This window comes from Macrotis lagotis, chromosome 1 (genome assembly GCF_037893015.1).
Source record: "Macrotis lagotis isolate mMagLag1 chromosome 1, bilby.v1.9.chrom.fasta, whole genome shotgun sequence".
In the NCBI taxonomy this organism is placed as follows: domain Eukaryota; kingdom Metazoa; phylum Chordata; class Mammalia; order Peramelemorphia; family Peramelidae; genus Macrotis; species Macrotis lagotis.
This window is the reverse complement of record NC_133658.1, coordinates 650,298,805-650,311,799: the sequence shown is the minus strand read 5'-3', so window position 1 is coordinate 650,311,799 and position 12,995 is coordinate 650,298,805. Positions and strand designations below refer to the sequence as shown.

General features: G+C 31.8%; 1 protein-coding gene across 1 annotated transcript in view; it reads left to right on the top strand.

Annotated features, from left to right (window-relative positions):
* The window catches only part of LOC141507571 (aldehyde oxidase 4-like), a 159,108-nt gene that overhangs the window by 101,572 nt on the left and 44,541 nt on the right, over positions 1-12,995 (top strand). The window contains exons 17-21 of the mRNA XM_074215353.1: positions 1,385-1,554; positions 4,693-4,807; positions 6,094-6,216; positions 8,524-8,620; positions 11,540-11,664. Coding sequence (XP_074071454.1) covers positions 1,385-1,554; positions 4,693-4,807; positions 6,094-6,216; positions 8,524-8,620; positions 11,540-11,664 — 630 coding nt within the window. The remainder of the gene's footprint in view (positions 1-1,384; positions 1,555-4,692; positions 4,808-6,093; positions 6,217-8,523; positions 8,621-11,539; positions 11,665-12,995) is intronic.

The following is a 12,995-nucleotide window of genomic DNA, read 5'->3' as shown; positions in this document are numbered from 1 at the left end:
TTTTCAGCAAGCATAATTTTTGTTAGGGATTTTACTGAAGCCAAATAGCCTTGTGTTTGCTGTCACCTATGTGTAACTTTTTCAGTTCTGGCTCCATATTTGCATCTAAGAGAATTTTAGCTGAATTTTTACTGAGACATTATCCAAAAATGCCTTCTTTGTTCTTTCCTAACATTTCTTCTTAAAAATCAGATGCAAATCTCATCTCTAAGAAGCTGCCCTGATTAATATCATTCTACTTATTTGAATTTGATCATTCTTTTTACTTCATGACTTTTCAGCAGTACCCTATCCTCCTTGAATTAATAAATAAAACTATATTTACTACATACTATATAGAGATGGATGATATGCATAACACTATATAATAGTAATATAATATATTTGCTATATAAGATGACATATATTATATAGAATACCAATATAAACTACATACTTTATATATACTACTTTCTATATATAAGTATTACATATGCATAAATTTGACATATGTATATGAATATAATTTATATTAATAAATAATATGTATAATGGAACATAGTTCACATGTACAATATGTGTTATATTTGTATATATGCATATGTATGTATCTCATGACTATATTTTATATAAATATAGATAAGATATAATATTAAATCACATTATGTGTAACATATACTATAAATCATTACTTTAACACACACACACACACATACACACACATATATATATATATATATATATATATATATATATATATATATATATAAACATAGTAATATAATACTCTAGATGTGAGGAAGGATGTAGTAGTGGATAGAATGTTGGAATTAGGAGACCTGAGTTTGAAACTTATCTTAGATGCTTTAAATCTCAATTTGCCTCAGTTTCTTCATTTTTAAAATAAATAAAATGACAGCACATATCTCACAGGGTTATTGTGAGAAGCAAATAGGATAATAATAAATATTTATATAGTTATACAAGAGAATTTTAATAAATTTAATACTTTTAATAGAAATCAAATGACCCTAAGACTTAGGGACACCTTGCATATGGAAAGTGTTTGAGAAATTAAAGCACTACATAAAAATTACCAATTATTATGTTATTCTATAGAGAATACTATATTCTCAGATCTATGTGCTCAATATCATACAACTAAAATGTGAATGTCCAATAATATGCTCAATATATAGTAAGGTACATAAACATATCTGACATATTGTCTCTTTGTGTATATTTGATCTGTGTGTTTGTGTGTGTGTGTGTGTGTGTGTGTGTGTATGACTGTATGTGTGTTATGTTTTCTTGGAGCTTATTAATGGCTTACAAATGTTGCTTATGATTTTTCTTTGTGGATAAAATGTGTAATGGTGTATTAACTTGCTTTTTTCATTATTAGTGTGTAGATCCCCATCAGCCTCCTCTAGATCCAATTGGACATCCAATCATGCACCGGTCAGGGATTAAACATGCCACTGGGGAAGCTGTATATAATGATGACATACCCCGAGTGGATGGAGAACTTTACCTGGCTGTAGTGACAAGTACCAGAGCTCATGCAAAAATATTGTGAGTAAAGAAAAAAAGACAATGTACAAAGTTACTGAATATACTTACAATTAAAAAAATTAAATATTTTCAATTCTACATTGGAATTTATGTATGTGTCTTCTTGTCTTCCAGTAAAAAGTAATTTCAAGGGTGCAATAAAGAGCTCAATCTTGATGTGACTCAATGGGGAGGGAGAGAGAGAGGATAGGGTATAGTGGGCTTGAAGGATAACATAGTGTCTATGAAGATATTATAAGTGATTTCATAAATCAATTGTGATTTCTCTTTCTTATTGGGGATGACTGAAAATGTACTCAAATAAAAATGTATTATAATTAGCTTTGGAGCAAGCATGTGATTCACAGAAGTATACTAGAGCCAATTCTTCTTGACTTTTCAAGATGATAGTTAAATGTACAGTGTGAACCTTTATACTTGAGAAATTGGCAAATAACACAAATTAGTGGTTGCTTTATTGTTTACTTGATTTCTAGTTTTAAGATGATGGAGAAAATATCAGTACTACAGGCTAAACTTAAAAGTATGCTGTGGATACATTTTTTGGAGGGGGAAGATTTTTTTTAGGTTATACATATACAATCATCTTTGACATGCTTCCATATTAGTCATGTTGTGAAAGAAGAATTTGAATTAAAGGGGAAATACATGAAAAAGAAAGTAAAGCCATAAAAGAAGTTTTAAAAAATGAACCTAGTATATTTTTCTCTGCATTTAGAATTCTTAGTTCTTTTTCTGGACAGGGATGTCATTTTTCCTTAACAGGTCTCTACTGAGTGGAATTGCTTGCATCTTAGCTGGTCATCTCACAATGATGCTAGTGTGTACAATGCTTTCCTGGTTCTGCTCACTTCACTCGGTAGCAGTTCATGCAAATTTTTCTATGCTTTTCTGAAGTCAAACTGCTCATGATTACTTACATAATTGTCCACTATAACATTCATATACCATAGTTTGTTCAGTCATTCCCCAATTGATGGGCGTTTCCTCAATTTCTAAATCTTTGCCAGTACAAATTTTTTTCCACTTGTGGGTCTTTCCCCCCTTTTTATTATCTCTTTGGGATATAGACTTAGAAAGGTATGTACAGTTTTCTTGCCCTTTGGGCATAGTTCTAAATTGCTCTCCAGAATGATTGAAACATTTTGCAACTCTACCAATGGTGTATTAATGTCCCATTTCCCCCACATCTTCTTCAGCACTGATCATTATCCTGTTTTGTCACTTTAACAATCGGATAGGTGGTACTTGAAAGTTATTTTAATTTGCATTTCTCTAATCAGTAATGATTTGAAGCATTTTTTAAAATGACTATAGTTTTAATTTCTTCATCTGAAAATTGATTATTCATAGCATTTGATAATTGTTAATTGGAGAATGAATTGTATTCTTATAAATTTGACTCAGTTCTACATAAATTTTGGAAATGAGTCCTTTACCAGAACCATGAGCTGAGAAAATCAGTTCCCAGATTTCTCTATTCCTTCTTATCTTGGCTGCACTGGTTTTATTTGTGCAAAACTTTTTGATGTCAAAATTATTATTTTGCAATTTTTTTATGTTTTCTATCTCTTCTTTTGGAAGAGTAGTTTTAAGCTTTTAGCAGCACACTCTTTGCTTATGTACCAATTCGCTTCTCCATTTCCAGCATCATTTCATCATAGGTTCAATTAAAATTTTAATTTCTTTGGTAGCGTATGTAGACTGCTTTTGTGGCTATCCCCAATTTCTCCAAATTCCAATGCCTTCCCTCTGTTATTTGTTTCCTGTCTATCTTCTACCTAGTTTGCTTTGAATGTATTACTTTGCATGTTGTTCCCTCACAATATTGCAGCCCCCTTTAGGGCAGAGACTATCTTTTGCATCATTTAGTGTCTTCACTATTCAGAACAGTGCCTGGCATATTGAAGATACTTGATAATGATTGCTGACAGATTGACTGATCATTATCTTTCCATATTATCTTCTGTGACTTAGGTTATAGGTGTCTTTAGGCAATTCTTTGAGTCCACCCTCTATATTTTAAGAACCAACATCCAACTTGATTTGGTGGAGAAGGTAGAGGTATTTCTTCTTTCCATTCTTACCTTAATATTTTTTTCCTTCCTCATTTTTTCTCTGACTTACTTTCTATTTCTGCCTTTTTTTCTTTCCTGAGTCAGGTATCAAATTGGATCCTGGATCTATAAAGAATTGCTATGGTTTGATAAATTTGTTTCAATTTTTCCAAAATCTGTCCTACTCTACCTTTATCTTTAGTGATGCTAGCCTGGAGGTCTGATGAAGTTTCCTGTTTCCTGTTTCAAACATCAGCCAGATTTTATCTTGTTTTTTAGCTTTCAAAGAAGGAACTGAGAGTTGCCTCCTTTTTTTTCTAAAACCATTAGAAAAGGAAAACCTATTTCTCTGAACTCAGAAATTTTCAGTTTAGGGTTTCCATTTTCTTTTTTTTTTTCTTTTAGGTTTTTGCAAGGCAAATAGGATTAAGTGGCTTGCCCAAGGCCACACAGCTAGGGAATTATTAAGTGTCTGGGGCTGGACTTGAACTCAGGTACTCCTGACTCCAGGGCCAGTGTTCTATCCACTGTGCAACCTAGCTGCCCCTAGGGTTTCCCTTTTCTATATTAACATTCTTGTCACAGTCTAGGACTTCCTAGAAACTTCAGTGTTTCCAAATTTGGAAATTCTTTCTTACTCTTCTTTTTTTTGAATGAACCTTTCCTTGGTTGAGGATTAGACAGAAGGGTACATCAAGAAGTTCTTGACTTGCTTAGGCAAATAAAGTGAGGAGGGACTTATTATGAAACAAAGTCCTTCAGGCTTCAAAGATAGAATGTGACACTTGTGTTTTGGTTAGAAAATAATCTTTCTTACTGACTTCTTCAAAAGTATTGACAGTTAGCAGTCCCTAACTTCCTTTCAACTCATCCAAATTTACTTCCCAGAAGAATTCACACTACCATCACTTGCTACAGTAATGGGGAAACTGTCAGTGGGATTGGCAGACTGATGTTCATGACTTGGATTCTTTCTTGTTATAATGGGAAGGAGTCATTAGCACACATCTATAATTCAATCTTAAAGTCAAGGTCATGGTATCACAGTCCATATTACTAATCTTAATATTTTCCTTCCAAGGTCAATCGATGTTTCTGAGGCCCTCAAATTTCCAGGTGTTGTTGATGTGATAACTGCCAAAGATGTCCCAGGAGAAAATAACTATTCAGGGGAGATAATATATGCAGAAAATGAGGTGTGCTATCTTTTCCAGGACCAATAAGGAACTTAATATTTAATTGATTATTTTATGTATGATTTACTATTCTAAATAGACTGCTTCCAATGTCCAGAATAATCATTGATTTTGAAACTATCATAGAGACACATACATGTAGGCATAAAATCTATGTATGACTCTTAGCTGTAGGAAATTGGGAACCTCTTACTTTTCAAATTTACTCACAGTTGTTACAGTTCTTGTGGGAATTCAATAAAATAATGGAGGAAAACAATTATTTCACTGGATCAGAGTAAGACTGTAGAAAAAACATTGAAAATGGAGTAAAAAAATTTGGATTCCAAGCATGTCTTCTTGTGTGATACTTGTGTGACTAGAAACTAGATTTTTCATCATTCTAGAAGCCAATTTTGGGGGGGATTTTGCAAGGCACTGGGGTTAAGTGACTTGCCCAAGACCACACAGCTAAGTAATTATTAAATGTCTGAGATCAGATTTGAACTCAAGTTCTTCTGATTCCAGGGCCAGGACCAGTGCTCTATCCACTGCACCACTGCTCCTAGAGGTCAATTTTCTTATCTGCAAATGGAACAAGTTGTACTAGATGATAGTTGAAACCTCTACCAATTCTGAATTTATAATCTGTAATTTTATTTCTTGAAATAAGAAATAAAATTGCTAACATTTATATAATTCTCATTTGAGAAGTACTATACTAATACCTTACAAATCTGAAAGGTAATAATAATGATAATAATGATAATAATAACAGGTAATATTTACACAGTGCTTACTATGAGTGAAACACTGGTAAAGCGAATACAGTGTTGGGTCTGCTATCAAGTAGAATCATCTTCCTGAGTTCGAATCTGATCTCAGACACTTACTGGTTGTGTGGTTCAGGGCAAGTTACTTAATCTTGTTTCCCTCAGTTCCTCATCTGTAAAAAAAACTGAAGAAGGAAATGGCAAACCATTCTAGAATCTTTGCCAAAAAATCAAACAAACAGGATCATAAATTGTATAATAGGACTGAAATGATTGAAGAAAAACAATATGTGCTAAACACTTTATAAATATTATCTCATTTGATCCTCATAACAATTTAGGTAGATGCTATTATTATTCTCAGTTTACATAGTTATTAAGTAACTGAGGTTGAACTCTAATTCTTTCCTAACTTTAGGTCTGGTATTTTAATCACTGTATCATTGAGTTGTCCTGTGTTTTATGGAAAATGGTATAAGTTTTTACCTGCAGACTATAAAATTTATGGTTACCTAAAATTTGGTTGCATTATAGGTGATTTGTGTGGGTCAGATTGTATGTACTGTGGCTGCAGATACATATGCCAATGCAAAACAAGCAGCTAAGAAAGTGAAGATTATTTACGAAGATGTGGAACCAAGGATCATTACTATAGAGGTAATGACATTGTTTCCTATTCTTTGTTATAAAGATTATGGAGATTTTCTCAGAATTTAATATGCCACATCACAAGCTAACCTCATTTGGGCTTTACTAAGGTACTCTGTTAATCTTTCTCTGCCTCATTGCCTGTTTCATGTTCCACCCATTTATCTACTACACCCTGTAAAATTAAAGCAAATTAAAATAGACTTAAACTGTGACCCTTCTTGAAAGTATCTACATGATCTTTTGTTAATCTTTTATCAAGAATTGAAGATTGATTGCAGGAGGTAAAACTGTAGAACTATCCCTTCCTTCCTCCTTCCCTTCCTCCCTTTCTCCCTCTCTCCCTTTCTCCTCTCTCTCTTTCTTTCTTTCTTTCTTTCTTTCTTTCTTTCTTTCTTTCTTTCTTTCTTTCTTTCTTTCTTTCTTTCTCTCTCTCTTTCTTTCTTTCTTTCTCTCTCTCTTTCTTTCTTCTTTCTTTCTTTTTTTCTTTCTTTCTCTCTCTCTCTTTCTTTCTTCTTTCTTTCTTTCTTTCTTTCTTTCTTCTTTCTTTCATTTTGGTCGATCTGATAGGTGTGAGATGGTACTTCAGAGTTATTTGCATTTTTCTAATCAATACTGATTTAGGAAATTGTTTTCATTTGACTATAGTTTTAATTTTTTCATCTGAAAATTGCCTCATCACATCTTTTGATCATTTATCAATTGGATTATGAATTATAATCTTATGAATTTGACTCATACTTTAGAAATGAACCCTTTTTCTGAAACACTAGCTGTAAAAGTTGTTTTCCAACTTTCTGCATTTCTTCTAGTCTTGGTTGCTTTGGTTTTATATGTGCAAAACCTTTTAAATTTAATGTAATCAAAATTATACATTTTGCAATTTATAATGTTCTCTATCTTTTATTTGGTCATATGCTCCTCCTCTTTCTCTAGATCTGACAGAAAGACTTTCTTGTTCTGTTAATTAGCTTATGGTATAGCCCTTTATGTCTAAATCTTATACTCCCTTCAAACTTATCTTGGTAGAGTGTCTGTGATGCATGGTTTCTGTCATATTATTTTTAACCTTTTCCAGCACTTCTTGTCAAAAACTGAGTTCTCATTCCAAAAATAGGAGTTTGGGTTTATTAAACAGTAGCTTACTATCTTCAATGACTACTGTTTCTTTTATACCTCATGATTTATTGTACCCCTGATCCACTATTTAATTTCTTAGCCAGTAACAGACAATTGTGATGACTGCTGGATTTTAAATTAGTTTTAGATCTAGTACAGCTAGGCCACATTCCTTTGCAATTTTTTTCATTAATTCCCTTGATATTTTTGACCTTTATCCTCCAAATGAATTTTGTACTGTTTTTTTCTACCTTTGGTAGATTGCTAAGGCATTGAATAAGTAATTTAATTTAGGTAGAATTGTCATTTTTATTATGTTAACTCAGTCTACCTGTGAGCAATCAACATTTTCCAATTGTTTATATATGTCTTTATTTGTGTGAAAAGTGCTTTATAATTGTGCTCATTTAATTTCTGGGATTGTCTTTGCAGGTAGAGTCCCAAGAATTTTATGTTGTCTACAGTAACTTTAAATGGAATTTCTCTCTCTAAATCTTGCTACTGGGGTTTGTTGGTAGTATATAGGAATTATGATTATTTATGTATTTATTTTTTATCATGCTATTTTGATAAAGTTGTTAATTGTTTCAAGTAACTTTTAGTTGATTTTTTAGGGTGCACTAACCCATATCATCTGCAAAGAGTGAGGGCTTTGTTTCCTTATTGCCTATTCTAATTTATTCAACTAATTTTTTTCCTCTTATTGCTAAAGCTAAAATTTCTGATATAATATTGAGGAATAATGGTAATAATGTGTATCCTTGTTTTACCCCGATATTAATGGGAATGTTTCTAACTTATTCCCATTCTATATAATGCTTTCTGATGGTTTTAATTATTTTTAGTGGCTGCTGATGCAAAATTATATACTTAAACATGCAACTTATTTGAATCATTGGTTTTCTGAGTTCCATCTACATCTTTTGTGAAGAGAATGCCTGAGGTGCAGTGGGGCATCACAAAATGATCTAAGGCATGGGGTATTTGTGACTTATATGCCAAATACTCCTTGAGAATAGCTTCTAATTGCTTTTGTAATTCTTCAAGTCTTCAATGAGTAAATGAAATAAAGAATGTTTATGAACCAATCAAAATCACTGAAATTGGATCACAGGGATTTGAGGGGAGGACAGCTAACAATGGTATTAAAACTCCTTTGAAAATTATTAGTATGCCCTTTTATCATTCTCTCCACAGGAAGCCATTAAACATAATTCCTATTTATTTAAAGAGAAGAAAATAGAGAAAGGAAATGTAGACAAAGCATTTAAACATGTAGATGAAGTAATTGAAGGTAAGTTTTACTTTATCTGGAATAGGAACTTGCAGTTGTCTTTCAGAAAAGTAGTAATGTGAGAAGCAAATTAGGAGATTGGGTCTGGATAAATCCATCTGTAGGTAATGTGTCTAGAAATGATCATTGAAACCAAGGCACCTGGGAAATGAGAGAAAACAGGAAAAAGCTCAGGTCAAATTTTTCCTGATTGGAAAAGTGGGAAATGTGACTAGAATGAAGAACATGGAGGCAGGAAAGGAGATGAAGGAGGAATCTTATTGATGTAAGGAGAACCAGAAGACAGCACCATCTTGAAATCTAGTAGGAGATATGGTCAATACTGTTTAATGCAATCTTTTATTTTTTTGAGTCTGGAATATGATTTAATTTGGGTGAGAAGTTTAAAAACAAGGAAACTCTGCTAATGAAGATGGACAATTTTTTCAAATTATTATCTTAAGCATATGGAGGTTAGGCAACATATCCAGGGTTATGCATCTAATATATATTTACATATATATATATATATATGTATATGTATACGTCAGAGAAAAGTTTTGATCCCAGATCTTCCTCATTCCCAGCCCAAGTTTCTACTAATTATTCCAAACTGACTGATTAAACAGAAACAATGCAAGGGACTGATTATATAATTATATTTATTAATAATTTACTAATTGGAAAGTGATTTTATAATGATGTGACAGGAAGGTGTCATTATACCCATTCTATATAGTTGAGGAAATTGTGGTTCAGAAAGATAAAATCACTTACACATGGTAATAAAGTTAGTGATTGATGATGGAATCATAATTTGAACATAGAGCTCCTGATGCTATGAAGTGTTCCTTCTGCTTCATTGTGCTGTCTCTAATCATAACTATAAAATACTCTTCAAAATTCCTTGCTTCAATGGTTTGACAGATTCTATCTGGAAATTTAAGTATTAGATGCAGAGGTTTTATAGACCCAGCCATACTCTCTTTGACACCCTTCTTTCCATGGCAGATGTGTACAGAAAAATATAGATGAGACTTTGGTTACAACAACAAACATGGGTTGACAATTACTGCTGTTTTTTTCCTTTAGATTTTCAAGGTGTAGAGAGAAGGAAACTTTATGCTACAGATATTTTTTTTGCTAGCTTTTGAAGATATCTCTTAGTAAGGAACAGTTAAGCCTCCCCCTTCAAGATTGTCATTCATTTTCAGTGAATGCAGTTCAGATACATCCTAAAGGTCAAGGAAATGGATATTTCTATATCATCTGATCAAAGTATATAATCCCTAAAAATGTCTTTTAACAATTTTTCCCTAGATAATCATATGCCATAGTAGAGTACATAAATCTAATCTATATAAATATACAAATATGGATTATATATATATACATACACATAATTACATATGTGTGTCTGCTTATGGTTATGTGTGAATGTGTGACAAGAGAGATCAGGGAAATTTGCTTTATTTGATTATATGTATTTCTTATAGGAGTTTTATTTATATTTTTATCTTTTTTAATTGGGAGATATAGGAAGAGAAAATAAATTTTTGTTATTTGAAAAAATAACAAAAAATATTTAGCATCTCTGAGTAATTAGAATAGTAGCAACATAAATAAGAAACCCAAACTAACTTTAAAGGAAATGATGATTTTAGACAAGCTAGCAAGGACTCAAATATTATGCCAAATATAAATGTATCTCTAATAAACTCCATTATATGTTGCTTTTGCATTCATCTTATCAGGTGGTTTTGAAAAAGAAAAGGAGTTTATCAAAAAATATTGCCAAATAACAGAATGAGTTATACTAAAAGGAAATGCATCCTGGTTTTGGGACTTATTTTACTGAAATGGGAATAAACTCCTATGAGTTAAGAATTGGGAATATATAATAAGAACACCCTCTAAGTTAAGTAGGTCTAAAATGATATTCAAGGCCCGAATTGATATGAAATGCTTAATACAATGGAAAATAAAATATCCACAATATGAATGGATAGTAATTCTAAAAGTATATATAGTAAACATAATGTGAAATGTTAGAATTTATGTGTTTCCTTGAAGAGAAATGATGCACCTTATAAAGGACAAGTACCAACTGTAGGATATAATTTTAGTAATAAAGTCATATAAATTATTTTCAAGAAGCAGAATAAATGTTAAGCTTCAGCTCTTAATGTCATTAGATTATAAATAAGCATTAGCAACATTAATAGCTGCATGCTTTAGGAAAGGATAATATCAATTCTAGAGAATTTAGAGGAGACTATAATATTCCAATTATCAGAGAAAAGAAGAAAGAGTATAGAGATTATATCAGTTTGTTTAAAAATTACCAGTGCATAGAAAAAAATATATTCTCAATTAAATATTTCCACTCTACCAAAGTCAATCAAAAACTTTTTAGACAGGAAGGTTAAGTTCTCATCAAAAATGGTACTGCAAGATTAATAATTTGTATAATAACTTCTTAACCTTTTTATGTGCCTTGGCTGGCCCTCTTTGGCAATCTAATGAAACCTATGAACCTCTTCTTAGAATAATGCTTTTAAGTGCCTAAAATAAAAATTGTAGGGTTGTAAAGGAAATCAATTATAATAAAAGTATAAAGTCTTCTTGTGAGTTCATAAATACCTCTGAAATCTCTTTGGGGTTCACGATTAACTTGATTTTTAAACAATTTAAGAACCTCTACCTACCACAGATTCATAAAAAGAACTGGAAAAGATTTTAAAACTCATCTAGACCACTATCTTTATTTTATGGACAGGAAAACAGAGGCGTAGGGAAACTATGATTCTTTTCTGATGTCAGAAAGTTAGTTAAAGATGAAGTCAGAACTGCAATATATCATTTTAAATCAAAAGGAATAAAGTAACCATTCTAAACTTTTATCCAGTAAAAGTTTTTCTTTCCTTCTATTTATAACAGGTGAAGTCCACATTGAAGGGCAAGAACATTTTTATATGGAAACACAAACTATACTGGTTTTCCCAACGGGAGAAGATAAAGAAATGGTGATATACACAGGAACACAGTATCCAGCCTTTGTTCAGGTATAATGGAGGATTTTCAGAAAACTATGTCTTGTTCCCACCTTTGTACCATGCCATAAGTTTGTTATTTGATGGATTTCACTATAGTATCATCATAGACATGGCATGATGGTTCTAGGGTCTTTGGACATCAATTAATACCTTCCTTTCATTGGCTACTGATGAAATTCATGATTATAAAAACAAACAAAATTAAGGCAGGAGGTTCCTTAAAAACCTTTCAAAACATAGATAGAGCACTGGCTCTGGAGTCAGGAGGACCTGAGTTCAAATCTGGACTCAGACACTTAATAATTACCTAGCTGTGTGACCTTGGACAAGTCATTTAACCCCATTGCCTTGCCAAAAAATGAAACTTAACAAAAAAAGCTTTCAAAACAATTAGAAAGTTTCCTATATTTCCAGATCCTCAGAATAGATTCTATGTGTTTTCAAGATCCTAATTTTACAAGAACTTTACCTTGGCTAAATTAGAAGGAATCAAAGGTCAAAATCTATATTATTATTTGAAAGACCTTTTTCCAAGTTTTTCTTAAATTGTCATGTGTGAGTTTCCTACATTAGTCAATTATGCATGTGTGAAAATATGATATATGAACTTTATTTAGTGTTTTAGTCCAACTCTACTTGTTATAACAGTCTGCATCATTCTGTTTTTTGAGATATAATAATGTTGCTCCAGTAACAGAAGAAAGCACCATCACCACATTCATTTCTTTTCAGAGTCTCATTTTATTCAGAAGTAGATATAACAAAAATAATGTAAGCTATTGATAATAATTCCACATTCAAGGAAATTCTACCTTTATTTCCATTGTATATTAAATTTTAAGCTGTACAAATGAGCAGAATCAGGAAAATTATATATATATATATACATACACACATACACACACACACACAGTGGATATAACAGTGTAAATGAAAAGAATGACAACTACAAAAGTGAAATTGAATGCTATGATATTATAATTACCAAACAATACCAAAGAATTAATAGGAAAACATATTTTCCCATTATTACCTGATGTTGCAGACCCTCACTACAAACTATGTCAGATATTTTACTGTCTTACTTGGTTTTCCTGAAAGAAAATTTTTTTCATTCTAGGATTAACTATCACATACCCCAAACTCCAGTCAATCCTACATTTAGCTGACAAAATGATTATCCTAAAGTTCAACTTTGAAGACATTTTACCTTTCCATTTGCACCACCAATCATTTCCAGGGACTTTATCTTATCTCGAGAATCAAACATAAAATATTCTAATTGACAGATAAGGACTTTCACAATATGACTCCAACCTACAATCCAGTGTCACTGGCTG